Genomic DNA, 24,181 nt, shown 5'->3' on the forward strand with positions numbered 1-24,181 from the left:
GTGTCAAGTCGTCCCAAGCTTGGCTTTTGCAGTCCCAGTGTTAGTTCTCCTGACTAGTTCCAGTGTTTGATATTATTCATCATATCCTGTCCAAAATAAAATGCATTCTTCCTACTCTACATACAGCAAATGGCAGGATTGGGACTTAAAATTATTTCCAGGCACATTTAACTTCTCTGTAGAGACTCATCTGGAGCATCTCTTCCTAAACCCCATGAAAATAAGAACATCCAAACTTTCACAGTCACACCTGCAAGCAAAAATACTGAAAAACTTGACCGGAAAAATACATTTTGGTTTAATTTAAATTCCTCTGTAAGTAGATTCGTGCCAGCAAGCTGCTTCTGTGTGTAAAATCTCCACTGATCCTCTGAACATGTGCACAGTAAAGACTCTTTCTGTGCTCTTGCAGGAAGAGCCTAAAACCCCCAATGATGGTGTGCAGCTGCCGTGTGCGAGCCCCTTGCTGTGCTGCAGAACGGCTTGTTCGCCCCACTCCGTGCGCCTGCAGCCATCCGTCAGCCTTCCTCCTCTTCGGGAGCAGGGGAACATCACCCCTCTTCCATCCTGGTCCCGGACACGTCAGCTCTGGACCCCGCGCTCGCTGTTGGGTACCACGGACACAGCTGTGCGCCCCTGCCCTGCTGCGAACCCGCTCCAGCGCCAGGCATCATCTGTGTGGGACCCGAACCCCCAACGCGGGGCGGCTTCGAGCTCTGCCCCGTCAAAGTCGCGGTTCTCCTCCCCGGACGAGGCCGCAGGAGAGGTCGGTACCACGAACCCTCCCGCTGTTGCTCGGCACAAGCACCGAGCGAAGAGCACCCGCGCTTGGCGATGCTCCTGTCCCCACCGCAAGCTAAGCCCGGCGGAGCGGCGACTTCCACCGCGACCGCTCCCGGCGGGGACCGTGCCGGGGGCCGGGAGGCGCGGGGGCCGCGGGCATGCGCGGGGCCGCCCCCGGCCCGCCCAGTGCCGGGCATTGGCCGCGGAGCGCGGGGCGGTGGTGGCGGGGACGCCGCGCCCGCCTCCCGCCGCCGCTGCCCCAGCACCGCCCGGCCAAGTTTAAACAGCCCCGGCCGAGCCGCCCGGAGTTCGCGGGAGTTGCCGGGGGCCGCGGCCCGGGCGCGGGGCAGCGGGAGCGGCTGCAGGGGGAGCGCCCTGCCCGGAGCGAGCCCCGCCGCCGCCTATGCGGGCGCCGCGGGGCCGGGCGAGCCATGGACGGCGGCGGCGGCGGGGCGCCGCCCGCCCTGGAGAAGAACGCGGCGGAGCTGACGGTCATGGACGTGTACGACATCGCCTCGGCCGTGGGGCAGGAGTTTGAGAGGGTGATCGACCAGCACGGCTGCGAGGCCATCGCCCGCCTCATGCCCAAGGTGGTGCGGGTGCTGGAGATCCTGGAGGTGCTGGTGAGCCGCAACCACATCAACCCCGAGATGGAGGAGCTGCGCCTGGAGCTCGACCGCCTGCGACTGGAGAGGATGGACCGCATCGAGAAGGAGAGGAAGCACCAGAAGGTGCGAGCGGGGACCGGGGGGACGCGGCGGGGCAGGGCTGCCCCCGCCTGCCGCAGCCGCTCTGGGGTAGCCGGGCCCAGGCCCCCCCGCCGCCGTTCTCCCCCCGCCGCCGCCGGGAAAACAAAGAGCGAGGCCGGGGTGCGGGCCGGGATGCCGCGGAGCCGTGGGAGCGGGCGGGGCACGCGTGCGGTACCGCCCGGGAGGGCTCCGGGCTCTGCGCGGATGCTGCCTTAGCGTCGCTGAGGCTTTGGGCGTGTTGTTGTTTTTTGTTTCCTTCCCTCCTGGAAGTTTCCTCCCTCCTTCCCTTTCTCCACCCCTTCCCCAGTCACTGCATTTCCTTCCCCTGTGTCTCCCCTATTAGGACTCCTGCTCCATCCCCTCTCCTGACGAGAGGATAGTGCTGCTTCCTGCTAGGCCAGGAAAGGTCACTGACAAGAATACACTTTCCTCTCCGGAGCTGGGAATGATTTAGCAGTCTAGTTTTCCTGGCACAGACTTCGGGATAGGAAAGTCAGAGGGGAGCGATGGAGAACCAAGTGATTTCAGAGCAGAGTTAGAGCTGAAGAGTAGGGAAGGTCGGGAAGAGCACTCTGTCAGCTTGCTACTCCATCCTCTGATGGCAAGATATCCCTTGGCTTGTTCTGGGGTGGTCACAACATTCCCTGACCCCACTCCCATGAAAGCCCAAGGTAGAGAGCATTTCCCATATCCTGTTAGCTCTTACAGCAGGACAGCACGCTCCAGTTACTGCAGTAAAAGTGGCAGATCCACTCTTTAAACCATCCAGATAACTGAAATGGTTCTAGTAAATGACTGTGCTAAATCATCACTGCTGCCTCATGCCATTCCTGATTCCACACACAGAATCAGGATAAACAGGAGATAGGGGATTTCTGGAAGAGAGACCCCAAACTTCCAAGATTTGGCTTAACTGGATGAATCCCCATTTTATATTTTTAAAAGGGTCGGCTAGAGGACTTTCACCTAGCATATGGAAAATCCAGGATAAACCCTGCAACATTTTGCAGAGGAAGTCTCAGGGCAATGTCTCTGAAAAGGATGGTAAAAGATCTTTAATGTACAAAGCCTTGATAAGTCTCAAGAGTATGAAATAAGGTCTAGAGAATAGATACAAATATGTTATATTTACCAAAGGCTGCGGGTGAAGTGGATACTGAACTGAGCCAGTGTCATTGTACAAGTTGTTCTGTGTAGATGTTTGTGAAGTTCTTGTGTTAAAAAGTTTCCTAAAGGTGTCAGCTGATCTCCCTGCCCGTCAACCACCTCTGCTCTGTCAGCTCCTCTGAGGGTCATGAAGTGGCTCAGGGAGTGTTTAAACAATCTACTTCAGTGTAAACATATTTGAACAGGAAAATAAACTACATTATACATACCTTTTATTTTTTTAAATCAAGTTGATTCCCAATGCACCAGGTTCCTACAGAACAGTGGTCTCACATCTTCTCTGGTCCAGTGTGAGGGTTTGAAGACTTTCACAGGACAGGTGCTGATAAGCAGAAAAAATCAGATACTGAGAAATATTTTTGACCCCAAAGCCTCCAAAAAAAAACCACCCAGAAAAGCTTTTAGTGGTCCTTGCAAGCATCAGTTTATGAGATTTCAGCACTTGAACTTTATGTGTAAATCTGTTTTGCGTGTAAACCTGGCTCAGCACCCACTGCCTGGGGTTTCCTGAGCTGGCTGGCACTGCCTGGCCTGTAGATGTGCCTCCCCTGTCTGGTACTTCCATTAACGAGGATTCAGAAGTTAATTTCTGCTCCAATTCATTGGTCTCTTCAATAGCAATAAATGACAAAGTGTGCCTAAGCAAACTTCAGGATGGCTGTGTGTTTACAGTGCAGCCACACATAAATGATATGAGTTTAGATAGTTTGGGGGTTTGTGTGCATTCTGTTTTGGTTTTATCAATATGCTTGTAAGTGATGAATGTGCTGGTTTATTGCTAAAATAGGTCACTGCGTTATTTTAGCTACAGAGTTGTAGCAGGCAGCATCACTGTAAACAGTCCAGGTATTTGGCAATATCAATTTCATTACAGATTTACTTTTTTCTCAAGATAAGAGTTTCAAGTAAAATAGGTGATTATGACATTTTCTTTCCTTTTTAATAGTTAAGTCTGCATAGTTACCACACCTTTGTTATTTATTATTCTTTGCCATATCATGTTTTCTGCAACACTTTTAGCAGCAGTACAGTAATAAATGCTGGAATAAAATTGCATTTGGACCCAAAAGTCACCAGGAACATAACTTCCCATTATCAGAGCATACATTCAAAGCAGAGAGCTATCCTTTAATCTCTCAGCAGAGCTTATTTTAGCCTCGAGCTGTGCTTGGCTGGGTTGTTGTCTGAATGTGTTTTGTTGTTAGGTAGGAAAGGGGCATGTGGATGGATGTGAAAGTCAGCAGTGACTCAGCCTGGCTCCAGGGATTTGCATGCAGCTTTTTTTTGAAGAACATACGTGAAAATGGCACAGGGAATGCCCCCCACTGCAGAAGTGAGATTTACAGAGAGGCTTTTGGAACGAGCAAGGCTCTAAATTCAACTATTTTCCTTGAGGAGTTCTTACTTTTTATCCTGATTTGACCTTCATGAGGATTGGTGACAGCTGCTCTTGACACAGAGTGTCCCGACAAATGGGAGCTGTTTTGAATGGCCTCGCTGCCACTAACACAGACACCACTCAGGACATTCCAAGAGAACAATTTACATAGGAAGCAGCAGGGTTTGGGCTTGTGTTTCCCATGTGCACCAGGAGCTCTGGCTTTGCTGCACTGGATCACACACTCATCAATTTACACTTGTGTTTCATAACAGGAATTTAGACCAGGCTGTTCTGTCAGAACAATCATGTCCACTGGCCCTTGCTGTGGGATGGTTTGGGGGCATTTCTAACAGCTTTGCAGCTGCTTCCTGGGCTGCAGGAGGGAATTGGTGCTCGTGTTTTGTTATTTGTCTAACACAGCAGCCCCCTTAATCTGGTCCTCACAGCAAAGCAGGGCATAAGGAGCCATCCTTTGGGTAGCTTGCAGGTCAAAAATGTTTGCATCAGGAATGATCCCCTCAGGTATTTACATTCAGCATATAGCAAAGGGGACTGTGGTGGCTGGTTTCCTGGTGGTGGCATTGATGCCATGAAGATTTTTGCCTTTTCTTTTATACCCCTTTTATACCTTTTTACAACTTCAGTATTCTTAGTGCTTTTTACCTACATTCTTGGACTTGTTTTTTTAGCTAAGAGACTCAACATTTTAGAAGCTTCTTAGCTAGAGATCAGTGTGCCCCAGACCCCAAGGTCCTCTCCAGAACACATTCTGTAAACTGAGATAGAACCATCCAGGAGAAGGTTCCTTGGGGAGGGGGGCTCACTCGAGCCTCTCATTGGGGAATCTTTGATAGATCTGCTAATTAGTAACACCTATAATGTTATACCAGATCTTTTGGGGGTGCACTGTGGTGTGCAGTGAGGTGCATTTGACCTGGACGTGTGCACCTAAGGATCCTTAAAATAAATACCAAGGTAAAATGCCTTTTTCCCTTCTAACCATGTTTGACTCTTGATTTGAAGACCAGGAAAAGGCATCAGCATTAGAAAAGCACATGTCTTCTAGGAAACTCACAGTAATCTCATTTAATTGTTTCCCATAAGAGTCAGTAGGTTCACTACTAGTTTGATCTATAAATCATCCAGTCATAGACTCTTAACATGTTTAAAAATATAAATGTGTTGTCCTGATCTACCCTATAGGAATTAGAACTGGTGGAGGATGTCTGGAGAGGGGAAGCACAGGATCTTCTTACCCAAATTGCACAGCTGCAGGAGGAGAATAAACAACTGATGACAAACTTGTCTCACAAAGACATTAATTTCACAGAAGAGGAATTTCAGAAGCATGAAGGCAAGTTTTGATACTTCAAATTCAGTCCTTGCTTTGTTACAAAAAGCAATATTTTATCAAAATACTTTGGCTGGATATTCTGGTGTGTTTTTTTCCTGTGGATTAATGCAGATCTGGGTTTTGAAGGCTGGTTTGTTTGTTTATTTGGTTTTTATTCCCTGAATAGAAAATGTCGGAATACATGATGACACTAAAGATAGGATTAAGAAGTGGAAGGATGAGGGAATGACAACCAACTTGTTGTTTGGCTGAGAAGGGGACTTACAGCCAATTTTGAAAAAGTGAGGAGATTTATAATCCAGGGAGGGGGTGAATCCTAAAGAGCTGAAACAACCCATTTGTGGGCATTCTTGAGGCAGCATGAAGTTCAAGACACACCTGCAAGCACAGATAGATCTCAGTGCAGCAAGTGAAACAATGGCCAGCCTCAGCTCTGACCCACAGCTCAGCCAACAGCTCTTTCCCAGGAGCAGAGGAGCAGATGCTCATTTACTCCACCATTCCCAGCACAAAATTTGAGGTTGTGAGACCCCAAGTCTGTTTCACGTGTCCTGAGTGGAGCATTCAGAGTGACTGACCAGTCTGAAAGCAGAGCACACAGCTGAGCCATCACAGCTCTCCAGTGAGCACTAGGAATGAAGAGATATCCTTTTCCAGGCTCCGGAGGCTGGGATTAAATGGAGGCTTGCTGGAGGTGGATGAAACTCTGTCCCACACTGTGCAAGTTGCACTTGCTCTCTCCCCGAGGCCCAGTGCTGTTCACTTGCCCTGGGGAGGAGTATAATGAAACTTTCAAAAAGTAAAAATTGTTAAACCTCTCAAGATACTTTTCAAAACAAATGCAGTGCTTTCAATTTAGGAGTCAATTAGTGACAAAGAAGTAGCTCAACATCAGGCTGACAAACTCCATGCAAAATTCAGAATGGCACTGATGAGTCATGGACTATCAAGACTGACATCGTGTTATAAAGAACCAGCTTCCCCTTTGTTTTCTTTTTTTCCTCTTCTTTTTTTCCCTTCCAGTGGCTATCTAGCTCACTGCAGCTCATGTGTTTGCATTTAAATATAGCCATACTCTTCACATCCAGCCAGCCAAGCAAATGCCAGACGTGCTTTTCTTGTTATTTTTACTGTGTCTACCCATGTATAACAACACAAACATAACCCATAAGCCCATTCCAGAGCTTAGATTCTGGGATCACTGATATTCTTTGGCCAAAATAATCAGTTTAAGTGAAATCATTAATTTATATCAACCCCATTTTATTAATGGGATCTATCATATCAAACCCAACTGTTTTTCTTTTAGGACATTTTGTCATTAATGAGCAGGGATAGATTTGTCTCAAATGACTTGTTTGGGTAGTGTCAGAAAGCAGTTCTGCTGCTCTTTTTCAGTCTCTGTCCCATGGTCTGATGTAGAGTCCAGGGAGGCAGGATTTCAAACTAAATACTGTGTTAGTTGGACTAATTTTGAGCAGACTCCAGTGCTCCTATCTCAGCATGGTTTAGCACTGTGATCATGTCTCCCCTCAGCGCTGGCCCCAGGGATCAGCAGCTCACTGCTTACTCACCAGACAGTTAGAGGGGTTATTTTACACTGGCAACAGAGGCCACTGATTTGGGTGTGCAAGAGAGTCAGTTGAGAGTCAATCCTGCCAATTAATTCTCAGGGCCTCACTTGAGCATGATGAAGTGTTCATGGGAGAGGCAGAGGCAGTCCTGTGCAAACAGGGGTGTTCTGTGCAGTCTGAGCAGAGCAGGGTTCATGTGAAAGGACCTGTGGCAGTACACAAAACACACGGGAGGAGTTAAAGATGACTCTGTAACACCCATCAGAGTGACTCCTCCCAAGCCCAAACGGAGCACTGCTCGATGGTGCTGACTGATTGGAATATCCCAGGAAAATGCCACATGCAAACTTGACCCAAGTGTGTCAAACAGGACGAGCAGGCTGCAGTGTCACTGCAGGGGAGCTGCTGCCTCAGCCTGGCTGTGGTAAGGACAGGCAGCAGGATGGCAGCAGTTGTGTGACCCTCCCGTGCTGCAGGACCTACAGGTCCCTTCGAAAGGGGAGTTGAACTTGTTCTGAGTATTGAGGTAATGGTGCAGTGCCACAGGCTCTGCCTGGCACTTTGGCCTGCAGTGATAGGTGTTGTATGGACACAACGCTGAACAGTTTCCTAAAAATAAAGAATCTTCTATTTTTTTTTTTTCAGTTTCTTTTCTTTCTTTCTTTGGTATCCTCCCTTCCAGCTGCTTTCCTTTCTCTTGCTGGAACAACGCTGTGATCACAGCGACCCACAGGAAGCTGCTCATAGGATGTGCCTGGGGAAGCCAACTGGGTGTGCCATTTAAGATCTTGCAGTTATTAGAGTTTGAACCATTTTGAGATAATTATTTTACATTTAGGGCACTTAGTGATTTCCCTCTCCTCTTTCCCAGTGCCTGAGGAGATGGAAGGAGATGTGACTGTTTCACAAAACTCGCCACCTTTCCTTTCGCCCCCTCTTCCTGAAATAAAAATTGTAGTGATCTGTGCACACAGTTGAAGCCTTTTAGGTTCACCAAATGTTAGGGAGAAAAATGAGCACAGTGGAAGGAAAAGTAGTCAGCACTGAATGGTACTTTAAATAGCACCTGCTATCTAGAGATCTCAAAGCATCTCACAAGTACTAATGGATACAGCTTCATTCACTAGTGCTGCCTCCTTCTGGGTGAAGCCACCAGGCTAAAGTTTCACTGCAGTCCCTCTACTTCAAGGCAAAGTTTTGGATTCTTTTGTTTTTAAATACAGCTGATGTTTCAGTCCCCAGCCCTGAGATTGGCTGCAGCGAGTGGATCCAGGAACCTGCAGTGAGGTTTGTGGGTACAGAGATGTACCAGACCTGTGGTGTGATAGAGGAATGTGGATCTTTTAGAGAAGTTAAGTAGCAGTTTGTGTCCATGACACTTGTCCTCCCTGGTGGGTATGAGCTGGTACCTAGGCAAAGAATTTAAATTATCCTGTGAAGAACTAGAAGCCAGAGCAACACAGAGCTGATAAAAACCAGGGTCCAGAAATAGAGCAGGCAAATGTACCACAGAATTAAAAGGGATGAGGACGTAACACTAGAATGTGAACACCATGTCACTGACAGTTCTTTTCTGGGATTTGACAGGAACACGTTCTGTGAACCAAATTCCTGGCCAGCCATGACCACCAGTCCTTTTCCCAGCAGAGCAGTTCCCTGTTCTCTGCAGTACCACAGCTCTGGTCCTTTAGCATTGAGGATGGGAGCTGCTGTTCCCCCTGTGTGCTCTGGTACACTCCCTGCATGGGAGTCCACAGCTGCTGCAGGAGTGCACATCCACCAGTTACTCCCTTTCCTTCTCTGAGGTTTGTCCTGCTCTACTCTATTATCCATCAGTTCATTCTGAAGCTGACCTGTGAGCTGGGGTTCCTAAAGACATGCAGCTAAATTCTCTTGTGGGAGGAACTCTGGATTTCTCTGATGAGGGAAGAACAAAACCAGAAAGTCTGAGCTGATGTTAGAAAAGAGAGCCTTTCCTGGCTGGAAACATTTGATGCATACAGAGCATATTTCTGATGTGGGAGCTGCTTTAATATATTAGAAAGGAAGCAGCTTTCCAGCCATCCCAGAGTGGGGAGTGAATTATCACCACTTGCAGTTTGTAAATGGAGGAAGCTGAAGACCCACATAACAAAGTACTATGCCAAAATTAATAGAATTTGCAGCAGACCCTGGATTTGAGCTCCTGCTTGCTCTGGAATTTGGCCAGAGGAGCCACACACTGCCCTGGTCACTGGGTTTTCATCTTCAAGGATGTTGTGCAATGTGATTTCATGTGATAGTTCAGGACCATCAAACTGCACATCTCTGTGCCATTCTCAGGGAAAGCCAGGGCAGGAGATTCATCATCTCACCGAGTTAAATCCTCTGGTCTGTGTCTGCTCTCAAGAGCCCATCACTGCAGTGCCAGGTACAAATTATCTCTGTAATGGCAAATAGAAGGAATGCTTCCTGTTTTGTGGTTTATGACACTTCCTGATGATTCACTGGCCAGATTTAAGGTTAATCTCACCCTTTCTTTATTTTCAGACAGGATCAGTCTTGGATTCTTGGCAATGTTCCAAACTCCTTTTACCAGTGGAATGCTATGTAGTATTTTTCTCTCAAGTACAGTTACTCTAAATATGAATTATCACACAGTAGGATGGGAAAAGGGTGGCAAAACAGGAGGAGAAAATATGTGACCATAATTCAGACTAAATTTTGGTTCTGCATTCAAGGTGGGGGTACCCTCTGAAGGTCCTGTTTCATCTTTTCACCAAACATGAAACTGGATTTCAACTAAAAATCAATCTAGTCCAGTGCTCCTCAGCTGGTTTGGATCCAGATGCAATCCAAAACAGTGATATGTTGTTTACATCTTACTGAAGATCCAGATCATCTTTTTTACAATTTTCACAAGGCCTTGGCCAGCTGATTCCAGAGATTATCACACAGATAACCAAGCTCCCTGGGGCACAGTGTGAACCTTGATGTAAAACTACTAAGGCAGCAAGATGCAGCAGTGTCACTCACTGTTATAAATGTTTCTGAGGACTGTCAGTTCCTTTTTTAAGGAGTGTCTATGCAGTGGCTTTAATGGAGTGGATTCTGTCATCTGTGTTCTGTTACCCTTGAAGTAACCTCTAAAGCATCTCTGTAATTCTACCAGCAGGCAACTTCCAGAGTCTACTTAAATATTTCTCACTGTTATTGTTCTCAGCCTCAGCAGCTCCTGACTGTCCTTAGTTTGTGTTCTGTGTTCGTTTTTTAACCAGGGATGTCAGAGAGAGAGCGGCAAGTCATGAAGAAGCTGAAGGAAGTGGTAGATAAACAGAGGGATGAAATCAGAGCAAAGGACCGGGAACTCGGACTTAAAAATGAGGATGTAGAGGCTGTAAGTGGCTCTTGGTCTTCCTATTTCTCTTCTTTCTCACCCATGCTTCCAGAGCCTGGTTTCAAGTTTGAAGTTAATACAGAAAGTGTAAACAGTGCCAGATTCTTAGTCCTGCAGCTGAAGTGTCCAGCAGAGCTGTGGAGTGTCCAGAATGGTCAGGTTTCAGTGCACTCCCACACCAGGGATGCAGTGTGAATCACCTCTGCATGAGAAGGGCACTGCTCAGCCCAGGCCACCTCTGCCAACAGTGACCTTTTGTTCAGGGCTTAGTCTGAGATGAATCACAGACTCCACTGTGACTCCGGGGATGACATGAGGTTTGGCACTTTCTGTGTCAGGAGGAATGACCTCCTTACCCATATTTTGCTTCCCATCCTCACACTGCTTCATGTCCTTAGGCCATGGGACTTTCCTGGTGCTAGGAAGGCCTAGGTGATCTCTGCTCTGCCCAAGTGCCTCTGGCAGGTGCTACAGCCTTTTGAGTTGGGGCTGTCCACGCACACCCAGCAGGTCACATCCTGCCTTAGGAGAGAGCCTTGGAGCTCAAAGCAAAGTACTTATAAACTGAATATTAAGGATTCCTCTGTCTTGTATTTCTTCTCCTCTGGGTTAGGATTTGATTCAGAATCCCATAAGTCACCCTATCCTTGAACTAATATCAGAAGTGATGGATTTGCTTTTATCTGAAAAATTCCCTGTGCTAGGGGAATTTAGTCTAAAAATCAATTAAATTTGGGTGACTGAAATTGTAGTAGATAATTAGATACTAAAAAAATTAACCTGGGGATGAGGAGAGGGTGGGAATTTTTCAGATTAAATGCAACAGGAACCCTCTAGTTTAAGATGATGTTTGGGACTGGGCCATCCTAGTGATGGCTGAATGGACACTGAGCTATGGCTGATGGATGTTTTGCAGCTGCAGCAGCAGCAGAACAGGTTAATGAAGATTAACCACGACCTGCGGCACCGGATCACAGTGGTTGAGGCCCAGGGGAAGGCACTGATCGAGCAGAAGGTGGAGTTGGAAGCGTATCTGCAAACCAAGGAGCAGGAGATGGGCAACCTGCGAGCAGAGCTGGGGAAGCTCAGAGAAAAACTGCAGGGTGAGGACAGCCAGGCCAGCCAAAATGGGGAGGAAGTAAAGGTAAGAGGCACCTTGAATCACTTTTTAAACAGCCTTTTAAAAAGCTTTGGACTTCATACCAAGTACCTCTTTGGCTAATCCCTGGAATATCAGCTGTTAGTTGATATTGGAGGCAGACAGCAGGGGTGTGGTAGTGTGTTGGCTTCATTTTGTTTGTATGCACCTACCCCTTCCCCCAAAGGAAAACAAAGAGTCTGGTTTTTCCAAAGACAAACAGCCAACAGTAGCTTCAGCTTTGCCAGATCAAAGATCCAGCAAATACTCAAGGCTGGATGGGTCACAGGGGTGCACAGTGGTGATGGTGGCAGGTGAACCACAGTGGAACAGAAGCTGTGCCAGAAGCAGTCCTGGAGTCAGGGCACAGCTCTGCACACCTGGTCCATGCAGTGCTTGTGGCACTTGGGTCAGTCAGGACTAAGCTGGTTTAGTGCTACCAAATCAACATATAAATATTTCAAGGCACTTTTTAGAGGAACCAACTTTGGCCTTATTTCTGCTTTTGCTTCCTATTAGAATTGTGCAGTGAAGTTTTGTGAGCACAGATGTTAGTGAAAAGCAAATGTTCCTGCTGGCAGAGCTGGATTCTTGCAGAGCAGGCAATGTGACAGTCTGCAAAGAGAGCTGGGCTGAGATCAGAGCAGCAGGAATGCCAAGTTGAGGGGAGCTTCCTGAGAAAAAGATGCACTGGTCTGTTGATCCCATAGTCCTCTTTATGGTTCCTAGTATTTTCCTTTGTGCCTACGACATAACTTTTTTCTTCCTAAAGCAAATATACTGCATTTCCCTCTCCTAATGATGCTCTTAGCAGAGTAGGAAATGCAATAAGGGGTGTCATGATATTTAAGAACTTAGAGGAACTCTATCACACAGAGCCGTTCAACTTGATGCATTGGTAAGAGCTCCATGGTGTAAATGCCTGACAGACTGCAGCAGAGAGTGAAACATCCAGTGAAACATCCATTTCATTGGCAACAGGCAGGAATACACATCAAAAAGCAGAGACAAGTGCTGATGGAGTACCTTGGTCCCCCAGGAATGTGACAGCCAGTGATGTGTTAACACGTCACTGCTGAGTTGGGCAAGCTCTGTATTAATAATGAAAAGGATTATTTCATTGCTGTTAGTTCAGCCAGGACACCCAGCTTTGTAAACAGGGCCGGAGAGTCCAGGCCTGGAGCCAGCAGGAGTGAAAGTGTCCTCAGTGTCTGCAGAGAAAGGATGCATTCTTCACCTCTCTCTAACTCATCAGTTCCGTGGCAATGATGCCTCTTCTAATTAGAGCTGTTCCTGCTCCCTCTGCCAGGACGGTGCTTACACAGGAATTGCAGTGGCAAGCAGAAAGCTGGAATAGCTGCATGCTCCAGAATGGACATTGCTTGTTGGCCTCCGTCAAGGACATTTGCATTGGGTACAGGCTGCTCAGTCTTTGCTGATTTGAGCCAAATCTAGCAAAAATAGTTTATTTGGGCAGAGATGTGGGGCAAATATACAACCAAAAGAAGAGACATCAGCTCAGACCCCTATCTAGGGGGTGAAGAGGAGGAAAAGTGTTTGAGTAATTTCCTTTGAACCTCTTGTTAGGTTGCCTCAATCTTTATTCCATGCAGTCCATGCACAGGAATGTGTTTGGATGGAAGGGGTGATCAAACAGTGCCCAAGTGAGCATCGCTCCACTGCCTCATCCCTGCAGGACAGGCACTGAAATTCACCTTGCACCAGCCTTAGCCAAATTCAGCCTGAAACCATGTATCAGTGTATTGCAAAACCTTCTCACAAACACAGGAGCTTAAAAGAGGGTAGGATCAGGATTACAGAAAATGGACTGTGTAAGAATTTCACTGCTTAACTCCTCAAACTTCCAGCTCGTATCCCAGCGAGGCATCACTGCCACTCAGGAGCTCTGAGACTCTGATCTCTGCATCCTCCCAGGAGGGTGAGTGGCTGACTCATGTGGTGGCCTCTATCACTCCTTACAAAAAGCATCACATTTCAAATGGGCTTTGCTACATTTCAAATGTGTTTTCCTGGAACAGTGTGTCCTGCATTTATTTGTATTGTTATAAATCCTGCAGACCTCTTAAAGCTTGGAGCTGCTTTTCAGAATCTTGATTCCAAGTACCCTTCCCAGAACCTTGTGATTTTCCATTACCTGGTCCTCAGCTCTGTGCAGCCGCTGAGTGGAACAACAGCAGAGGACCTGAGCAATGGTCTCCTGTGTGCTGTGCTTATACAGACCACATTTCCACAAGCAGTGTGTGCCACAGAGTTCTAAGCAAGTGCTAGAGTGACAGGAAGCAGCCCCATAGGCCTGGGAATCAAAACTCATACCTAGAGAGCAAATTCTGGCTTGTTGGGAGCCACAGAAACTGGGTGGTGGGAGATAAAATTCCTCCAAACTTCCAGTGAACTCTCAGAGGAAAAGAGGCTGCAGTGTTCTTCCACTTTGTAGCCAGAGCTGGTGCTAACACCCCTCCTGGTTTTTAATGAAAGCATAAGGGGGGATAGAAACTTAAATCTCCACTTCATATGTTTACATTCTAAGGAGACACCTCTCTGTGGGAGGAGCTGGAAGGAACTGCATGACCTTTGCCACCCCATTTTTTCAGTGTTTGGATAAAAAAATGATGTTTGGTTTACACCATTTGTTAAAAGTATGAATTCCTTGAATGGACTTATCAAAAATTGGACATTTTCAGTGGACTTTCTGGCAGTCTGGATTCCAATGGAATTTCTCCACAAAGAAAAACCTTATCCCCTATAAGGTGGCTCAAGCTGGACCCTGTGTCCAGGCCTGCCAGCCTCACCTGTCCTGTGTGTGTCATCGGTCACCCTGTGCACAGGAAGGGACAAAGTGATCAGATCCCTGAGCTGCTCCTGCTGACAGTCTTTAACATGAAAAACAAGTTCTTCTGCATCCTTTTTCTTCTTAAAATTGCTGTGGTTCTCTTAAAAAAGGATTTTATAGTGCTGAAAGGAAGAGGCTGGGAACTGTTCTGATAAATACTTCAAACTCCTCCAACGTGCTCTTGCACGGTGAATTTAAAGCCCATGTTTCACTCCCCAGGCAGAACCAAACAATGATGATTGTCTCTCTGAGTCAGAAAAGATGGCAATGGACTTAAAAGATCCCAATCGCCCAAGATTCACCCTGCAGGAGCTCCGGGATGTCCTTCACGAGAGGAATGAACTGAAATCTAGAGTGTTTTTGCTTCAAGAGGAGCTTTTATATTACAAAAGGTGGGTTACATCTCTCCTGTTGCATGATATACTCAGGGGAGCCACAGGGCAGGTCTAGAAACAATAAATAAATAAACAATAAATAAACAATAAATAAATAAACACTGAAATTCTGTCCAAGCTCATGTTTCTGCAAAGGCTTGTGTAGACACTGCGAGAATTGGCCTCAGCTTGAACCTGGTACCTCAAACTTGTCCTTCCCTAACTCCCAGGTCTTCCCTGAATCCTAGAAAGATTACAAACATTTAATGCTTTTGAACTTCAAAAATGGGGATAGGAGTGGGCCTAAAATGAAAATTCTAGACTTTTTATTCAATCCATTCCTCTTCTCCCTCTCCTTGTCACAATGGGAAAAAAATACTGAATGGAGACCCAGTTCTAGGTGCTGTTCCTTGGTTGATAGAAAAATCTTCCATGGATTTTAATGGTTTTGAACAGATCTTTTTGCATTCCTTCATCAACAGTGCTACCTCAGATTGAATTGTAGATCTCAAAGTGCTTCCATGGCATGGGAGGAGAACATTAATTATCTTTTCTTTCTTTCAAGTGAGGAAATGGAAGAAGAAACTAGATCCCCACAGCCTACACCCATAATTCAGCCAAAGCCCTCAACTCAGCCTGAATCTGGAATCAAACGACTGTAAGTAGCATATTTACTAAGCATACTGGATATAGTCTGCAAATACAAATGTTTATTATGCATAAGACAATTTTAAAGACTTTAAAAATTCAGATAACCACATTCCTACTGTATATGAGAGAGACACTGAACGAGCACTTGGCAGATGGGGAACAACAGTTGGTTTTGGCCAAAACTTTTGCCTAGATCTGGGACAACTTTCAATCTTGGATTATCATTTTCCCATGACCTCACTGTGTCCATTTCCCTGTTGACTGAAGCCTTTAGACCCTGACTTGCACTATGTGGGCAGCACAAAACCCTTCTGTTTGCTGAGCAAATTTGCTGCTGAGAGGATGGTCACTTGCTTGGCTAAAAGAACCCCACCTTCTTCTGAAATATTAATGCTGCTGTTGGAACCAAAGCTTACTGCCAGAGGTGTGCTGTTACTAGTGTATCACTTAATTATAAAATCACAGGGTTGGCCAGTCCTTTTCTCTGTTGAAACTCCCTCCTGGACATTTATTTATTCCAAATTAAGTCTTCCAACCTTATAGCAACTCTTTGGATTTTTGTGATACCGGAAGCTGAACTTTTTAAACTCCATCAGTGATTTTGGAACAGTTGTTTCCATATAAAAAACTCTTCCACCCTGTCACCATGTCCATAACCTTCAGTCCTTGTTTAATAATAGCAGCAGCCCTGTGAGAGTAAATTCCATAGGAAGATCTGGACTGACCCAAAACACCATGAAGTCAGGAGGGCACTGATGATTATTTGCAGTAGACTGCAGCTTTCTGCCTGTGCTGAGAGGAACGTTCCTCTCACAGGAGAAGAAAATACACTTTGAGTTTGGATTTCAGTTTTCATTCTGCAGCTGTGATGATGAGGATGATGATACTTTGTCGCACAAGATCTTCACTGTAAAGCTTTTCTTTTACATTTCTTTTGGAGCTTTTTAAAGCTTATTCTGTTGTAGGGAATGGCTGGTTTCAGCTCACACAGTTTGTGTTGTGCAGCTTCCATGTTTGATTTGAAATGCTGCCTTTGATGAAGCAAAGGCAGCATAAAAATCTAAATAGAGGTTGTAAAGCAGAGCACATGCTGGTGAGGTATTAGCTTTGACTCTGCCTAAGCTGAAGTTACTTCTTTTAGCTGCCATGCTCTGTCCCCAGGTTTCACTCTGCCCTCTCCTTTTAGCCATCATATTAAATAAGGGAATATAAAACTGCCTACCTGAGTAATCTGAAGGATGGTAATAGTTTTCAGGTTTGTCTCATTCTTGCAGCCTGTCTGGATAGGATTTCTCTGGCGGGGATTTTATTTTTCTTCCCTCCTCCCCTCTCAGTGTGTTGTCAACACTGTACTCGTAGATGGGCTTTAGAATGTCAGGAAATGTCACTGCTGGGAAAACCAAAGAACCCAAGGGTAGCTTCTGTCCTGTCCCAAGACCTCCTGCCCCAGCTGCAGTCCCTGCCTGCTGGGAGGTGTCTCCAGAGCTCCCTTCTCCCTCTCCAGGGTACCTCTGGCTGCCTGGGGAACACTCTGGCACATAAACTCTCTGTACCCAATGATGTGATGAAAACTTGCAGTGCTGCTCTCTGCATGCAGAGTGCCTTTACAGAGGAAAGGGGAGCTGCTTTTCCCTCTCTTTCAGAGTTTTCCTCCTGATTAAACAAAAAGCTGAAGTACAAAAATAGGAGCCCTCTCAAGGGAAGTTTTATGCTTGCCTGTGCAATGTGCCATTTTTCCCTTCACCACACAGAATCTGAGGGAATGAGCCATTTGGATGTGTAGCCTGTGCCATCCAAGATGTGCTCAGGTGATTCAGTGCTGCAACTCCACAAAGAAAGGAAAACAGAAGTTACAAAAATCAGCATTTTTTTCTGAGTTGGCACGTTTGGGGCAAACTCTGAGTTCTGATCTCAGACTGACTGACTTGTACATTTGTCTCTTCCACATCACATGACAGAGTTTTAATGAAATAATGTAACCAGGAGGCTTTACTGAGGAGGAAAAATCCAAGGATTAAAAATGCTCCCTCTGTTTGGAGCAGAAAACACCCTTTTGTTTTCTCCTTAAGACTACGTGCTTGTTTGTCACTGATGTCATGCCTCAAACAGCCAGGAGTTTTCTTCCTATTCTTGCAGTCTACAAAAGCTGGTGTGTCTGTCAGTTCTGCAGCTCAGGACGTGCCACGTTGCATAAAAATAGAAATCCTGGCTGCTGCTAATGATCCAACAGTGTTTGCTCATTTGTTTTCAATTTTAATCTCAAAACAGCAGTTGGTGAGTTGGGGAGAGCTGCATTTGGTCACAAGTGAAATGTCTCTCGTGATTTCAACTTAATCTTTAATTGACATTAGTCCACAGTTCAAAAAAATATTTGGCACAAGGGAGAACCTCTGAGGAGAATCCTTAGAAAAACAGAGGGTGTTCCAGGTACGGATGGAGGTGTGTGGGCAGGTGTGTGTGGGGCTGGCTGGGCACAGAGCACTCAGCTCTCTCAGCCTCTATGCTGCATGGATTGTCTAATGCTCAGTGAAAGTGCTGAACCCTCACAAAGAACCCGTCTTGCTGCGAGCCAGCTCCAAAGTGCTCCTGCCAGAGCAGCTGCAAGGTTTCCCAAAAGCATTCAGCTGCCTGCAGTTGGCATCTTTCTGCATGAGAAGTAACACAGGTTCTTTTGGAACAGACACACAGGCCCTTTAACCACGGAATTTCTCAGGAGGTTATTTCAAGAGTTCACCTGCAATTCTGATTTTTAACTTGAAAAGATCAGCTGTAACCCTTGTAGGATCTTTAACTGTAATGCTGGTCCTCTCTAACCCTGTTTTCTGTGCCAATATCCAGTAGTCACAGCAGAGTCCTGTTTTGTATTTCTTAACATACACCTTCATCCTTCATTTCATTGTGTCTGTGCCTGTTTGTCTCTTGGAACAAAAACGTGCACTCTGCTCTGCATTGCTAGAGGTGGTGCATACCTTGATGAAATCCAACCCAGGTTGCAGGCTGCCTCACAACAGGAAAGTGGTATCTTTTAGAAATCCAAAAGCAATTGAAACTGCTACAATAACTGTATTTTCTAAACAAGTGTTTTTCACTGAGGAGAGCTGTCTTGGGTGATGCAGATCCCCCTCTCCCTGTAATGTGTCCTGTGTTGTAATTCAAAGTAACCCCGTGTATCCTGTTTGCCTCTTTTCTTTTTAATGGAATGCTTTTTCTTTCCCTTGCTCCAGTCTTATCTCTTCTGTGTCTGTACTTTCCTGACCAGGATCTTTACAGCCATAATGCCCATGGTAGCAGCTGGATTGATTCCAGACGATCCCACATTGCAGCCAATACGAAGACTTGTGTCCCTTGTAGGAATTTTTTTTAAATGTTTGGTACTGTGGTTTCCTCTTGCATGACCCCGTGTTAACAAGCACTGCTGGTTGCATTCTCCTGGCTGCCTGTGGGATCCCAGAGGATCAAAGTGCCAATCAGAATGACCAGTCAGTGTCAGTACTCATCCCACTCCTCCTCATGCTCATCCTCAAACTGACATTTTATCACCTTTTGCCTCAATGTTGCCATGCTAAACCAATCAGTTGGAAAATTGGTGCAATATGCAGTTTTAACCAGCATCTGTTAATTCTGCTGTGGCTATTCACAGTTCTCACCAGTGCTTTTTGAGAAACTCATTTCTAACGATTTGTTACAATCATTAGTTAGAGTTACAGAATGGAGTGGCTGATTTCCACATTAATTTCCACTGTTAATTACAGGCTGTTACTTTCATGTCTTTCTATCTATGCCCTGTATATTTTGTCTCTAATTATGTATTTTGGAATAGAGTATAAACTCTTCATAATCAATTCTGTCATCCAATTCTTGGCTCTCCCTGGAAGACATACTGGTAGTTGTCAATGCAAATCTCTTTGCATTAGAACTGCTGCTTTAGTGATCTTTATATCTACAGCAGCGACACAGCTTTAAAATCCCTTCCTCTCCACACAGACAGGCTTTTTCCAAACATCCTCCATGAGAATTTTCTAGGCATAATAACAATTTTCATTGTTTCAGAAGGAATTTTAAAAGCCAAACCCTTTAGAGATTTATGAACTTATTTCTCTTGCTTAATTTCACGATAAAGTGAAAAATTACTGAGCTATGACATTTGAAACTGACTGTATAAACACAGCAGTCCTTTGTGTGGGCTTCCAGACAGTAACCCTGAGCAGGCAGGACCAAATGTGCTCTGCAGAAACCCTCGGTCTCTAAACGCTTCTTTTATCAGCTGGAGCTTGCTCTGGCCCTGAAAATACACAGTATATGTGTGTGAACTCATGAGCTCCTGTGATGAAGGTAGTAGAAAAGTATGAAGCTAATTAGGTGCAAAAGACTTATTTCACTATTAAGGCTGCACATTTGAAGCCAGGAAATGCAAAAGTTCAGGTCCTGCTGGCACTGTTATTTATGTGCATTTAACTTGTGTAGTTGTTTATTTCACTTTCTAGTCAACAAGTAATTATTCTTAATATTCTCAGTAATTACCATCCAGCTTCCTCTGTGATGAGAGACATGGGAGGTCGAACTCCCTGGTCTGTACAAGGCAGCTGGGAGGGTTGGGATCGTGGTGCTGAGGGGGATGAAGGGAGCGTGGGAGGAGGGAGAACGCTGGGGAAGGTGAGCATGGACTCAGGGTCAGGTTTGTGCCCTGACCAATATTCCACCACCCACCAAAGCTGAGTTTATATTGGCACAGTCCCTCACTGTGGAAGCATTTAGCAGTTCCTGTCCTGGATCACAACTGATATTTGCTACAGTGCAGGCAAAACAATCTTCTCCTGAAATCCACCCACCACTGAGACCAAAGGGATCCGCAGCCAACTCAGTCCTTTGGTAGCTGGAACCACAACTTTTGCATTTCTCAGCAGGCCTGAACACTGCACTAACACTGAACGAACACTGAATTTGCCTAATCCAATAACTCCATCCCATACAAATAAAACAATACTAAGGATTTTTCCAGCTGTACTTTTTAGCTGTATTAAATGGCTGTTGGTTCATGTACGTCATTATCTTAGAGCACCCAAGCTGTGTGACAGGAAATGACGTGCACACGTGTGCATTTGTTTAGAGCCTTCATCCTGCAAACTCTCATGCACGTAGGTGCATTTATTCATTCATTTTTGCAGGAATCAAGTCTATGTATCAAAATCTCTACACTGGGAAAAAATGTGGAGACTTATTTTCTTATCTTATGAACTTCCCTGCTGACCACCTTAAGAAAAATTCTATTTCTGCTTTGTGGTAAAATATACAGATTTAATGCCAAAGATACCACTTTACTTATGCCAAGAAACTAACCTGGACTGTGTGGCTTCGTTACCTGAGGGCTGGGGAAGGGGGAACCCACATCTAAATGATACCTGCACCTTGTCGAGTCAACAGCATTTAGAGCTTATCTGAAGCTTCTGTAGCCAAACTGCTTGAGATTGCAATGACTCCATCCCTAACAGCATTCTGACATGCACTCCCATCAGGCTGCTCTGCCTTGATCTTCTGCAGATGCAAACAGAGTTTTTTGCTCAGTGTTTTGTTGTGCTGTGTATTGGGGCGGGTGTTTGAAATGCTTTCAGGATGGTAAACAGTCTTCTTTCTTTTCCCTCCCTCCCTCACTGCTCCCTTCCCGAAAGGTTTAGTTTCTTCTCTCGTGATAAGAAACGTATGCAGGCGTCACAGAAAAATGTCCACTTCCAGGAAACTTTTGGAGAATGGTCACATTCAAACAGAGATGACTCCTACATGGAACAGGGACAAGAAGCCCTACAACACCTGTGACTAAACCCCTGAGGTGTTTGGTTTGCTGCAGTAGATCTCGACAGTCTCGGAACAAGAAGCTTCTGTAAAGCAACGCGGCAGCTCGTCACTATTACTTGCCTTGCACACCTTGGGGGTTGTTCAGACTCTCCAAAAAGGATCCCTCGCTGTTCACTTGGTGACTGTTTGCTGCAAACGGGAACCCAAGCTTTGTAGTAACAGTTGCTGACACCCTGGGACATGGAAGCTTCTAGATGACTTGTTTTGAGCTGAATAACAAGTCTATGATCTTGTTCATGCATTAACTACAGTAACACAAGCTTCTTTAAACCAAAAAAGGACCTGTGGCATTGTTAGAAGTTTGCAGTGTATCTCTAGTACAGGGCAAAGACTCTTTCACCCTGTTTGTTAACACTATCAGTTGTTTGCTTTTTATTTCTGTAAGAATTTTTTCAAGAGGGATACGACAGCTGGACACCCTTGGTGGCAGCCACAGCTCTGCTGTGTCCTGTCAGTGCCGCTGGCATCGGCATCTTGCAGAGTCACCCCTTGGAAATCCACCTGACACACTGATAATTGGAATAGCCTTGAGAGGGACAGTGAGTGTACATTTCCCTTGTGCTTATAGTGCCTAAAGCATGAAGAGCCAATGTATGAGGTGAGCGTGCCTTGTGTTCTGCAGTATTAATAGAAAACAAATTGCTTACAGGGAGGAATCCTAACTCTTGAATTTTTTCCTTTCTTACCAGGGACTTCCCCCCAGTGTAGCAGGCAGCTGCTGTAAAGGGATTAGATCCTTCCCACAGACAGGTTTTTAATTAAGTCACACTCCAGTTTCCTGTCTAGGTAAGACTGCCCAACTTCAGAGGGAAACACTTCCTCAGCTGGCTGATGTGAACTATTTCACTGACCTAGACATGATCCCAACCTCTTCTCTTGACTAAACACTACTTGGGCAGAGCAGGTAAATTCTGTGTGTGAGGCTGCCCCTCTGGTGTTGGCAGATGTCTGGGCAGCCCCTGTTACAGGGCTGAGCCCGGCAGCCGACCCGCCGGGGGCTGGGGTTGCATCTGCTTTGCAGCTGAGCTGGTGAGACCCCGGCTCTGACTGAGGTTGTCCTTCCAACACTAAAACCCCACAGCATCAGCACTGTGGACAGCCCAGTGTCAGTGCAGTCCCCACCTCTGTTCCACACACTCCACGAGGCACCTGACCAGCAGGAAAAGGGTGAGTGTATCCATGGCTCCGTGTGAGGATGGCATTGAGGTGTCTCTGTGACCTTGGCCGTGTGCTGGGAAGGTCCATGCTGGAAACCACTGCTCGTGGGGAGGATCCAGTGCCAGCAGGGCCATGGGCAGCTTCTGCACGTGCAGCTCAGTGCCAGGGCCTGGGAGCTGCTGTTGGCACCACAGCCCCAGCTGCTCCACCTGCTCCACCTGCTCTGTAGAGCCTCTTCTCAAGAGTGGCACCAAGGAGAGGAAATACAGCTGAGGCTGGAGTAAAGCTCCAACTACTCCAGGTACTGAGTGTAAGAGGAACTCTCAGAGGACTCCAGAGGGCTTAGTACAGGCCAGTTATTTTTACTGCAGGGTGATCCAAGACTGGATTTTTAATGTGTGTGAGCAGCAAATGGTTCCTTAGCCCACCTGTAGCAAAACCCTGGCAGGAAACCGCTCCTTGCAGTGGTGGGCTGTGTGCTGCCCTGCTCCTGGCTGTAACTGCTTCATTCCAAACATGCACCTTCTGTGTGTTCTAGGTAGGGAAAGCGTTTACTGTGCCCCCCTGGTGTCACTGCAGCTCGGGGCAGGGGGGACATGTGGCCTTATATGCAAGCCCTGCATTTGACACGGTGACCAGAGTCCAGCGTGGGTATGGGGCAGATGCACTTCTGCCTGATTACGTTTTGCTAACGTCCTTAAAATAGCAGCACTTCCCCCTCACGTGAAAAGCAACTCTTACATGGGGGGAGTGTCTTAATTTAATGATACTTAAATTGCCAAGATTTGGCTTCAATTTCGTATGAGTAAACTAAAGGTACAGTACAGTCACATCAGGCAGTTAAACTGTGGATGACTCCGAGTCTCTCCCGAGCGCAGTTCAGTCGTGTGGCGCACTTAGAAGGGCTGCAGTGAGCAGAAACAATGCCAGAACGGGCGGATGCACGGCCTGAGTAAGCAGATCCCTTTGGAAATCAGCTGAGAGCAGTGAGCTGGGATAATGGAACTGCACAGACCAAACCTAGGCCGGTGCAGCACAAAGGAAGTCTCCTGGCCTGGTGCACGTACAGCCCATCCCGGAGCCCGGGGCACTGTCGGGCCAGCTCTGCAGCCAACACCAAACCACTGCATGAGGCAGGACAGCCTTCCCCCACATCTCTGCAGCTCATTACCTCAACCCCCTCGGTAGCTCCTCCTGACCTGCTGGCATTAACCACTCGTCCTCATGTTTGCAATGCTGCATTCACACACTCCAAGTGCCGTCGGGAAGGATGGCGCGGAGGGAAGCGTTTGTAAAGATCTGAAGATCTGTCATGTATTGTTTGTCAATATTCAAGGAAAATCTGCTTTTAGAAAGGGCCAGGATGGTGGCAGGTAAGGGGCATAACAATCCCCCCTGCCAAGTGCAGGATCACTGACATTTTTTTGGTTTATTTTTTTTTTGGTTGGGCAGTAAATCATTTTAACAGTTTAATAAATATTTCTGAAAAACGCGTATTTCTGCAAGACTTGTGTCCTTATTTTTTTGTGGAAAGTAATGCCATCCCTTCTTGGGGATGCAGCCTATGGATCTGTCTGCATACAACTCTTCATGGAAATACAGCCTCAGACAAGGTTTAGGACAGAGACATTCAAAGGCTGATGAGACACAATTTAAAATACATTATATATTTAGGAATGGCTTATGATGACAAAGAACATGACAGAACCTTTTCTAGAAAGCACTGTAAGCTCCTTAATGGAAGAGGTGTGTCTGGCCCTGAAAAAGGTGTTTTG

At 46.3% G+C, this 24,181-nt stretch overlaps 1 protein-coding gene across 4 annotated transcripts; it reads left to right on the forward strand.

Moving 5' to 3' along the window:
• The first annotated feature begins 1,001 nt into the window (after positions 1–1,001).
• Positions 1,002–23,902, forward strand: RILPL1 (Rab interacting lysosomal protein like 1). 4 transcript variants are annotated; one of them, XM_069030642.1, is made up of 9 exons: positions 1,002–1,514; positions 5,284–5,434; positions 10,266–10,384; positions 11,301–11,528; positions 14,593–14,765; positions 15,313–15,405; positions 18,658–18,745; positions 20,564–20,678; positions 21,065–21,150. In XM_069030642.1, exons 1-8 carry the CDS (start codon positions 1,215–1,217, stop codon positions 20,630–20,632), a joined length of 1,221 nt encoding a protein of 406 aa, XP_068886743.1. In that variant the 5' UTR covers positions 1,002–1,214; the 3' UTR covers positions 20,633–20,678; positions 21,065–21,150. The 4 variants fall into 4 exon arrangements, with proteins under 4 accessions (XP_068886743.1, XP_068886744.1, XP_068886742.1 ...); XM_069030641.1 differs by lacking the exons at positions 18,658–18,745; positions 20,564–20,678 and adding an exon at positions 17,750–17,825 and having other exon boundaries at positions 1,135–1,514; positions 21,065–21,153; XM_069030640.1 differs by lacking the exon at positions 20,564–20,678 and having other exon boundaries at positions 1,135–1,514; positions 21,065–21,153.
• Positions 23,903–24,181: the final 279 nt, after the last annotated feature.

This window comes from Aphelocoma coerulescens, chromosome 15 (genome assembly GCF_041296385.1).
Source record: "Aphelocoma coerulescens isolate FSJ_1873_10779 chromosome 15, UR_Acoe_1.0, whole genome shotgun sequence".
NCBI classification, from domain to species: Eukaryota; Metazoa; Chordata; class Aves; order Passeriformes; family Corvidae; genus Aphelocoma; species Aphelocoma coerulescens.